General features: G+C 54.2%; 1 protein-coding gene across 1 annotated transcript; it reads left to right on the forward strand.

Annotated features, from left to right (window-relative positions):
- Positions 1–3,545: 3,545 nt before the first annotated feature.
- On the forward strand, positions 3,546–9,703 carry LOC127932601 (uncharacterized). The gene is made up of 5 exons (XM_052528604.1): positions 3,546–3,662; positions 8,551–8,796; positions 8,882–8,986; positions 9,130–9,419; positions 9,619–9,703. Exons 1-5 carry the CDS (start codon positions 3,546–3,548, stop codon positions 9,701–9,703), a joined length of 843 nt encoding a protein of 280 aa, XP_052384564.1.
- The last annotated feature ends 1,081 nt before the right edge of the window (positions 9,704–10,784 follow it).

Consider the following 10,784-nt stretch of genomic DNA (forward strand, 5'->3'; position numbering starts at 1 on the left):
CCTGGTTGACTGCTCCCGGTCGCCCTGCCAGTGAGGCGAGGTGGAATAGCCAGCACTGGGCTATGCAGGCGAACTGGGGACACCATGCGCAAGGCTGGTGCCATGTAAGCCCCCCCAAGGAGACGCACTGGAGACCAGATGCGTAGAGTCGGCTTCATGGCACTTGGCTCGATGCCCACTCTAGCCCGACCGATACGCGGAGCTGGTATGTACCGCACCGGGCTATGCACCCGCACTGGCACTGTGCGCTTCACAGCATAACACTGTGCCTGCCCGGTCTCTCTAGCCCCCCGGTAAGCACAGGAAGTTGGCGCAGGTCTCCTACCTGGCTTTGCCACACTGCCTGTGTGCCCCCCAATACATTTTTGGGGCTAACTCTCGGGCTTCCATCCGCTCTGCCGTGCTAGCTCCTCATAATGCCGCCTCTCTGCTTTCGCTGCCTCCAGCTCGGCTTTGGGGCGGCAATATTCCCCTGGCTCTGCCCAGGGTCCTTTCCCGTCGAGGATCTCCTCCCAAGTCCATTCTTCCAAATAGTGCAGCCTCTTCCACTGCTGCTGCTGCTGCTGCCTATATTGCTTCTCCTGCTGCTGCTTTTGCTGCTGCCTCTGTTTACGGCGATTGGTCCTGTTTTGGTGGGTGATTCTGTTAAGGTTTTCTTCCGGTGAAAGAGAGGAGGACCAAAATGCAGCGTGGTTATTTTGATACATCTTTAATAAAGATAATAACGAGCAATACAAAAACAATAAACGTGAAAACCCGAAACAGCCCTTATCTGGTGCAAACAAACACAGAGACAGGAACAATCACCCACAAACCCCAACACCAAACAGGCTACCTAAATATGGTTCCCAATCAGAGACAATGACTAACACCTGCCTCTGATTGAGAACCATACACAGAAACAGACAAACTAGACACACATGTAACATAGAATGCCCACTCAGATCACACCCTGACCAAACAAAACATAGAAACATACAAAGCAAACTATGGTCAGGGGTGTGACAGTCTGCATCTGGGTCTTACCTTGATTCCTGATACTTACTTCATCTCGACAACGTATCTCAATAACAACCAAAAAGGTGTTGAAGAACAAATTCAGGTCTCAAGTTATAAAATACATGAAAATCAGTCCTGCTGCCTCTCAAGACCCAGACAGAGGTGTCTGCATCTGGGTCTTACCTTGATTCCTGATACATATAAGAGGTTTGGCAGGAGGTTTGAAAGCGCAGCTTGGTTTCCACCTCATTTTGTGGGCAGTGTGCACATGTCCTGTCTTATCTTGAGAGACAGATTGTCCTATGGCATGCCTATTTACATAGGCAAAGCTTTTCTTAGCTTTGCCACTGTGTACTCTCTGTTTAGGGCCAAATAGCATTCTGGTTTGCTCTATTTTTTTGTTAATTATTTCCAATGTGTCAAGTAATTATCATTTTATTTTTCATGATTTGGTTGGTCCTAATTGTGCTGCTGTCCTGGGGCTTTTTCCAGAAGTGTTTTGGTTCTACGGATTCTTCTACGGGTGGCAGGGTAGCCTAGTGGTTAGAGCGTTGGACCAGTAACTGGAAGGTTGCGAGTTCAAATCCCCGAGCCGACAAAGTATTAATCTGTCCTTATGCCCCTGAACAAGGCAGTTAACCCATAGTTCCTAGGCTGTCATTGAAAATAAGAGTTTGTTCTAAACTGCTTAGTTAAATAAATAACATTTACATTGAGATGATTGAGGACGTGCTATTCTTTTTCCGTAGTGTATTTCTGTATTGTTTTAGTGATTCACCATAGTGAAGACTCAGGTTTTCTAGGATTCTATATTTTTGCTCGGACAGGTTTCTTTTTTTTTTTGCATATTTCATCAAACCATTTTGTCGTTGTTCTTCATTTTGTTAGGTTGTCTGCTTGGAATTCTTAGATTTGATAGGGAAGCTAAAAGGTATGTTTTCTAAAGTTTACACCTTCAAAACTACAGTGAAATGTTTAATCCAGGAAGTTGGGAAAGGGATTGAATTTGTTGTTGCCTAATTGTTTTTTTTGGTAGGTTTCTACACTACTTTTCCTTCCACAGTTATGCAGTTCCTTTGGCTTTGATGCCTCACGATTGAGTTATGTTTTAGTGTGGGGATATAGGTAGCACACAGGAGGACATTTTGATTGAGTTATGTTTTAGTGTGGGGATATAGGTAGCACACAGGAGGACATTTTGATTGAGTTATGTTTTAGTGTGGGGATATAGGTAGCACACAGGAGGACATTTTGATTGAGTTATGTTTTAGTGTGGGGATATAGGTAGCACACAGGAGGACATTTTGATTGAGTTATGTCTGCTTTATACCAAATTAGCATACCGCCTGAGTCTCTTCACTGTGTAACACCTGGTAGTGTGGTGGATGGGACTACCAGCTCTCTGTAACCTAGAGGACAACCAGTGGGTCCGTCTCCTCTATAGCACCCACCTGGTAGTGTGTTGGATGGGACTACCAGCTCTCTGTAACCTAGGGGACAACCAGTGCGTCCATCTCCTCTATACCACCCACCTGGTAGTGTGGTGGATGGGACTACCATCTCTCTGTAACCTAGAGGACAACCAGTGCGTCCATCTCCTCTATACCACCCACCTGGTAGTGTGTTGGATGGGACTACCAGCTCTCTGTAACCTAGGGGACAACCAGTGCGTCCATCTCCTCTATACCACCCACCTGGTAGTGTGGTGGATGGGACTACCATCTCTCTGTAACCTAGAGGACAAACAGTGGGTCTGTCTCCTCTATACCACCCACCTGGTAGTTTGGTGGATGGGACTACCAGCTCTCTGTAACCTAGAGGACAACCAGTGGGTCCATCTCCTCTATACCACCCAACTGTTAGTGTGGTGGATGGGACTACCATCTCTCTGTAACCTAGAGGACAACCAGTGGGTCCATCTCCTCTATACCATGTTTCTTGTAGGATGACAATGCCTGTATTTCCGATTGCTTTGGGTTCCTGCTCTTTATGCCAAAGGCAGATGACCTCAAACCTTGTATATTCCAGGATGAGATAGTAAAAGCTTTGTGTTTCATATTGTCTAGTGTTGTTTTCTTGTGGTTTCGGAACCTTTAGGTTTGAGCAGAGCATGCTGAGCAGGTGTATTAGTGGGCCTGTTGCCTCTCTCTCTCTCTCTCCCACCTGGTAGTGTGGTGGATGGGACTCTCTCTCTCTCAACCAGTCTCCATCTCTCTCTCTCTCTCTGTCTCTCTCTCTCCTCTCTGTCTCTCTCTCTCTTTCTCTCCCTGGTAGTGTCTCTCTCTCTCTGGGTTCTCTCCCTCTGTCTCTGTCTCAAACAGTCTGTCTCTCTGTCCCTCTGTCTATCTCTCTCTCTCCCTCTGTCTCTCTCTGTCTCTCTCTCTGTCTCTCTCTCTCTCTCTCTCTCTCTGTCTCTGTCTCTGTCTCTCTCTGTCTCTCGCTCTCTGTCTCTCTCTCTGTCTCTCTCTCTCTCTCTCTGTCTCTCTGTCTCTCTCTTTTAACCTACATCTTTTCTTTCCTTCTCTCACCTCCAGTCGAGGGAAGCCATGGTAACGACGGCCTGTTGCCGGGGCAACCATTGCTTGAGCCGGACCAGCCAATCACTGCTGGATATTTTAGATGGGATTGTGATTATGTACAACCTAAGTGTTCATCAACAGCTCGTAAGAGGCTGTCTGTTCATTGTATGGGCTCCAACAAGGGAACCATTGTATTAGAAGTGCTCTGTAGATCAAGGTAGGAGGCAAAAATATCTGTCCCAAATGACACCCAATTCCCAGTGCATTTCTCCACATTTCGCTACGTTACAGCCTTATTCCAAAAAGTATGAAATGTTTTTGTCCTTTAATCAATCTACACACAATACCCCATAATGAAATCACAATACCCCATAATGACATCACAATACCCCATAATGACATCAAATACCCCATAATGACATCAAATAAAATAAAATAAAATAAAATTTCGGGTGGTTGTTGTCCTTGATGATCTTTATGGCCTTCCTGTGACATCGGGTGGTGTAGGTGTCCTGGAGGGCAGGTAGTTTTCCCCCGGTGATGCGTTGTGCAGACCTCACTACCCTCTGGAGAGCCTTACGGTTGTGGGCGGAGCAGTTGCCGTACCAGGCGGTGATACAGCCCGACAGGATGCTCTCGATTGTGCATCTGTAGAAGTTTGTGAGTGCTTTTGGTGACAAGCCGAATTTCGTCAGCCTCCTGAGGTTGAAGAGGCGCTGCTGCGCCTTCTTCATGATGCTGTCTGTGTGAGTGGACCAATTCAGTTTGTCTGGGATGTGTACGCCGAGGAACTTAAAACGTACTACCCTCTCCACTACTGTTCCATCAATGTGGATAGGGGGGTGTTCCCTCTGCTGTTTCCTGAAGTCCACAATCATCTCCTTAGTTTTGTTGACGTTGAGTGTGAGGTTATTTTCCTGACACCACACTCCGAGGGCCCTCACCTCCTCCCTGTAGGCCGTCTCGTCGTTGTTGGTAATCAAGCCTACCACTGTTGTGTCGTTCGCAAACTTGATGATTGAGTTGGAGGCGTGCGTGGCCACGCAGTCGTGGGTGAACAGGGAGTACAGGAGAGGGCTCAGAACGCACCCTTGTGGGGCCCCAGTGTTGAGGATCAGCGGGGTGGAAATGTTGTTGCCTACCCTCACCACCTGGGGGCGGCCCGTCAGGAAGTCCAGTACCCAGTTGCACAGGGCGGGGTGGAGACCCAGGGTCTCGAGCTTGATGACGAGCTTGGAGGGCACTGTGGTGTTAAATGCCGAGCTGTACAGAACAGCATTCTCACATAGGTATTCCTCTTGTCCAGAAGGGTTAGGGCAGTGTGCAGTGTGGTTGAGATTGCATCGTCCGTGGACCTATTTGGGCGGTAAGCAAATTGGAGTGGGTCTAGGGTGTCAGGTAGGGTGGAGGTGATATGGTCCTTGACTAGTCTCTCAAAGCACTTCATGATGACGGAAGTGAGTGCTACGGGGCGGTAGTCGTTTAGCTCAGTTACCTTAGCTTTCTTGGGAACAGGAACAATGGTGGCCCTCTTGAAGCATGTGGGAACAACAGACTGGGATAGGGATTGATTGAATATGTCCGTAAACACACCAGCCAGCTGGTCTGCGCATGCTCTGAGGGTGCGGCTGGGGATGCTGTCTGGACCTGCAGCCTTGCGAGGGTTGACACGTTTAAATGTTTTCCTCACGTCGGCTGCAGTGAAGGAGAGTCCACATGTTTTAGTTGCGGGCCGTCTCAGTGACACTGTCTTGTCCTCAAAGCGGGCAAAAAGTTATTTAGTCTGCCTGGGAGCAAGACATCCTGGTCTGTGACTGGGCTGGTTTTCTTTTTGTAATCCGTGATTGACTGTAGACCCTGCCACATACCTCTTGTGTCTGAGCCGTTGAACTGAGATTCTACTTTGTCTCTATACTGACGCTTAGCTTGTTTGATTGCCTTGCGGAGGGAATAGTTACACTGTTTGTATTCGGTCATGTTTCCGGTCACCTTGCCCTGATCAAAAGCAGTGGTTCGGGCTTTCAGATTCACGCGAATGCTGCCATCAATCCACGGTTTCTGGTTTGGGAATGTTTTAATCGTTGCTATGGGAATGACATCTTCAACGCACGTTCTAATGAACTCGCACACCGAATCAGCGTATTCGTCAATATTGTTGTCTGACGCAATACGAAACATATCCCAGTCCACGTGATGGAAGCAGTCTTGGAGTGTGGAATCAGATTGGTCGGACCAGCGTTGAACAGACCTCAGCGCGGGAGCTTCTTGTTTTAGTTTCTGTCTGTAGGCAGGGATCAACAAAATGGAGTCGTGGTCAGCTTTTCCGAAAGGAGGGCGGGGCAGGGCCTTATATGCGTCGCAGAAGTTAGAACAGCAGTGATCCAAGGTTTTTCCAGCCCTGGTTGCGCAATCGATATGCTGATAAAAGTTAGGGAGTCTTGTTTTCAGATTAGCCTTGTTAAAATCCCCAGCTACAATGAATGCAGCCTCCGGATAAATGGATTCCAGTCCACAACACAATACCCCATAATGACATCAAATACCCCATAATGACATCACAATATCCCATAATGACATCACAATACCCCATAACGACAAAGCAAAAACAGGTTATTAGTCATTTTAGCAAATTAAATATTACATTGACATAAGTATTCAGACCCTTTACTCAGTACTTTGTTGTAGCACCTTGTGCAGTGATTACAGCATCGAGTCTTCTTGGGTATGTCACGACAAGCTTGGCACACCTGTATTTGTGGAGTTTCTTCCATTCTTCTCTGCAGATCTTGGGCTCTGGCAAGGCCACTCAAGGACATTCAGAGAATTGTCCCGAAGCCACTCCTGCGTTGTTTTGCCTGTGTGCTTAGTGTCGTTGTCCTGTTGGAAGGTGACCCTTCGCTCCAGTCTGAGGTCCTGAGCGTTCTGGAGCAGGTTTTCATCAAGGATCCCTCTGTACTTTGGTCTGTTCAGTTTTCCCTCGTTGCTGACTAGTCTCCCAGTCCCTGCCACTGAAAAACATCCCCACAGCAATGCTGCCAACACCATGCTTCTCCCTAGGATGGTGCCAGGTTTCCTCCACATGTGACGCTTGGCATTTAGGCCAAAGAGTTTCATCAGACCAGAGAATCTTGTATCTCATGGTCTGAGAGTTCTTTATGTGCCTGTCGGCAACCCGGCCCAGAGCCCTGTAACCCGGCCCAGAGCCCTGTAACCTGGCCCAGAGCCCTGTAACCCGGCCCAGAGCCCTGTAACCTGGCCCAGAGCCCCGTAACCCGGCCCAGCGCCCTGTAACCCAGCCCGGAGCACAGTAACCCAGCCCAGAGCGAGGTAACCCGGCCCAGAGCCCTCTAACCCGGCCCAGAGCACAGTAACCCGGCCCAGAGCCCTGTAACCCAGCCCAGAGACCTGTAACCCGGCCCAGAGCCCTGTAACCCAGCCCAGAGCCCTGTAATCCGGCCGAGAGCACAGTAACCCGGCCCAGAGCCCTGTAACCCGGCCCAGAGCCCTGTAACCCGGCCCAGAGCCCTGTAACCCGGCCCAGAGACACTGTAACCCGGCCCAGAGACCTGTAACCCGGCCCAGAGCCCTGTAACAGAGACGGCCCAGAGCCCTGTAACCCGGCCCAGAGACCTGTAGAGCCCGGCCCAGAGCCCTGTAACCCGGCCCAGAGACCTGTAACCCGGCCCAGAGCCCTGTAACCCGGTCCAGAGCACAGTAACCCGGCCCAGAGCCCTGTAACCCGGCCCAGACCTCTGTAACTCTGTCCAGAGCACAGTAACCCGGTCCAGAGCCCTGTAACCCGGCCCAGAGCCCTGTCACCTGGCCCAGAGCACAGTAACCCGGTCCAGAGCCCTGTAACCCGGTCCAGAGCACAGTAACCCGGTCTAGAGCACAGTAACCCGGCCCAGAGCACAGTAACCCGGTCCAGAGCACAGTAACCTGGCCCAGAGCCCTGTAACCCGGCCCAGAGCACTGTAACCCGGCCCAGAGCCCTGTAACCCGGCCCAGAGCCCTGTAACCCGGCCCAGAGCCCTGTAACCCGGCCCAGAGCCCTGTAACCCGGCCCAGAGCCCTGTAACCCGGCCCAGAGCCCTGTAACCCGGTGCCCAGAGAGCCCCCTGTAACCCGGCCCAGAGACCTGTAACCCGGCCCAGAGCCCTGTAACCCGGTCCAAAGCACAGTAACCCGGCCCAGAGCCCTGTAACCCGGCCCAGACCTCTGTAACTCTGTCCAGAGCACAGTAACCCGGTCCAGAGCCCTGTAACCCGGCCCAGAGCCCTGTCACCTGGCCCAGAGCACAGTAACCCGGTCCAGAGCACAGTAACCCGGTCCAGAGCACAGTAACCCGGTCTAGAGCACAGTAACCCGGCCCAGAGCACAGTAACCCGGCCCAGAGCACAGTAAACCCTGGCCCAGAGCCCTGTCACCCGGCCCAGAGCACAGTAACCCGGCCCAGAGCCCTGTAACCCGGTCCAGAGCCCTGTAACCCGGTCCAGAGCCCTGTCACCCGGCCCAGAGCCCTGTAACCCGCCCAGAGCCCTGTAACCCGGCCCAGAGCCCTGTAACCCGGCCCAGAGCACAGTAACCCGAGAGACCTGTAACCCGGCCCAGAGCCCTGTAACCCGGCCCAGAGCCCTGTAACACGGCCCAGAGCCCTGTAACCCGGCCCAGAGACCTGTAACCCGGCCCAGAGCCCTGTAACCCGGCCCAGAGCCCTGTAACCCGGCCCAGAGCCCTGTAACCCGGTCCAGAGCACAGTAACCCGGCCCAGAGCCCTGTAACCCGGCCCAGACCTCTGTAACTCTGTCCAGAGCACAGTAACCCGGTCCAGAGCCCTGTAACCCGGCCCAGAGCCCTGTCACCTGGCCCAGAGCACAGTAACCCGGTCCAGAGCCCTGTAACCCGGTCCAGAGCACAGTAACCCGGTCTAGAGCACAGTAACCCGGCCCAGAGCACAGTAACCCGGTTCCAGAGCACAGTAACCCGGTCCAGAGCCCTGTAACCCGGCCTAGAGCCCTGTCACCCGGCCCAGAGCCCTGTCACCCGACCCAGAGCCCTGTCACCCGACCCAGAGCCCTGTCACCCGGCCCAGAGCCCCTTCACCCGGCCCAGAGCCCTGTCACCCGACCCAGAGCCCTGTCACCCGGCCCAGAGCCCTGTCACCCGGCCCAGAGCCCTGTCACCCGGCCCAGAGCCCTGTCACCCGGCCCAGAGCCCTGTCACCCGGCCCAGAGCCCTGTCACCCGGCCCAGAGCCCTGTAACCCGGCCCAGAGCCCTGTAACCCGGCCCAGAGCCCAGAGCCCTGTAACCCGGCCCAGAGCAGAGCAGTAACACGGCCCAGAGTCCCTGTCACCCGGTCCAGAGCCCCTTCCACCCGGCCCAGAGCCCCGTCACCCGGCCCAGAGCCCTGTCACCCGGCCCAGAGCCCAGAGACCTGTCACCCGGCCCAGAGCCCTGTCAGAGCCCTGTAACACGGCCCAGAGCCCTGTCACCCGGCCCAGAGCCCTGTCACCCGTAACCCGCCCAGAGCCCCCGTCACCCTGTAACCCGCCCAGAGCCCTGTAACCCGGTCCACACAGTAACCGGCCCAGAGCCCTGTCACCTGTCCAGAGCCCAGAGCCCTGTAACCCGGCCCAGAGCCCTGTCACCCGGCCCAGAGCCAGTAACCCGTCACCCCCGGTCCAGAGCCCCGTCACCCCCGGCCCAGAGCCCAGTCAGAGCCCGGCCCAGAGCCCTTCACCCGGCCCAGAGCCCTGTCACCCGGCCCAGAGCCCAGTCACCCGGCCCAGAGCCCTGTCACCCGGCCCAGAGCCCCTTCACCAGAGCCGCCCAGAGCCCCGTCAACCCGGCCCAGAGCCCTGTCACCCGGCCCAGAGCCCTGTAACCCGGCCCAGAGCCCTGTAACACGGCCCAGAGCCCTGTAACAGAGACCTGTAACCCGGCCCAGAGCCCCCGTCACCCGGCCCAGAGCCCTGTGTCACCCGGCCCAGAGCCCTGTCACCCCAGAGCCCAGAGAGCCCTGTAACCCGGCCCAGGGCCCTGTCAATGGAACAAATGTATATCTATTGACTGTGTGATGTTGTCCCGGTAATCTCCCAGAGCCCTGTCGTTGTCACCCGGTCCAGAGCCCTGTGGCCCAGAGCCCTGTCACCCGTGTAACCCGTGTGCAGAGCGTGTGTCCTAGAGCCCTGGCTAGAGCCCTGAGGCCCAGAGCCCTGACTCAACTCAATGTTATCCTCTCAGAGCCCGGTAACCTGGCCCAGAGCACAGTAACACCCCATGCATCGTCAGAGCCCCTTCACAGATCAGTGGTTAGCCCAGAGTCCCGTCACAACGCACGCCCAGAGCCCCTTCACCCGCCCAGAGCCCCGCACGGCCCAGAGCCCCGCACGCCCAGAGCCCCGTCACCCGGCCCAGAGCCCCGCACGCCCAGAGCCCCGCACCCGCCCAGAGCCCCGCACAGAGCCCCGCACGGCCCAGAGCCCTGTCACCCGGCCCAGAGCCCAGTCACCCGGCCCAGAGCCCCTTCACCCGGCCCAGAGCCCCGTCACCCGGCCCAGAGCCCTGTCACCCGGCCCAGAGCCCCGTCACCCGGCCCAGAGCCCCGTCACCCGGCCCAGAGCCCCGTCACCCGGCCCAGAGCCCTGTCACCCGGCCCAGAGCCCCGTCACCCGGCCCAGAGCCCTGTCACCCGGCCCAGAGCCCTGTCACCCGGCCCAGAGCCCTGTCACCCGGCCCAGAGCCCTGTCACCCGGCCCAGAGCCCTGTCACCCGGCCCAGGGCCCTGTCAATGGAACAAATGTATATCTATTGACTGTGTGATGTTGTCAATCACACACACACACGTGTGTCCTATCACACCCTGACTCAACAATGTTATCCTCTTACACCCATGCATCAGGACAGATCAGTGGTTAGCCAACGCACGCACACGCACACACACACACACACACACACACACACAGTCTCATCTGTCTGTACTGATGTCTACTCCAGCCTTATTACGTACAGCTGCATGACAAATTAAGGAAGCAGGGTAAAGCTGCCCGGTAACACACAGAGTCATTCCTTACCAGTTATTTTAATTGGAAATGTAGACTTAATATAGCCACCGGCCCTGCTATTCCTCAACACGATTAATTTCTTCATATAAACGGATAATTACATTTTTTTTTTTTTTTACAATTGAGCTCCAGCCAAAGGAAATGTCTGTCTGCCCTTTCAATTCCCCTTCATCTTCTAGTGGCTTGTGTTTTATAATCCTA

This window comes from Oncorhynchus keta, chromosome 10, assembly GCF_023373465.1.
Source record: "Oncorhynchus keta strain PuntledgeMale-10-30-2019 chromosome 10, Oket_V2, whole genome shotgun sequence".
NCBI classification, from domain to species: Eukaryota; Metazoa; Chordata; class Actinopteri; order Salmoniformes; family Salmonidae; genus Oncorhynchus; species Oncorhynchus keta.

Bases quoted from the DNA above. Each gene is read 5' to 3' on its own strand.
- LOC127932601 (XM_052528604.1), top strand. From the start codon at position 3,546: ATGGTAACGACGGCCTGTTGCCGGGGCAACCATTGCTTGAGCCGGACC. The intron at 3,663-8,550 runs GTAAGAGGCTGT...CACCCGGCCCAG, and splicing joins TAAGTGTTCATCAACAGCTC to AGCCCTGTCACCCGACCCAG. The intron at 8,987-9,129 runs GTAACACGGCCC...TCACCTGTCCAG, and splicing joins CAGAGCCCTGTCAGAGCCCT to AGCCCAGAGCCCTGTAACCC.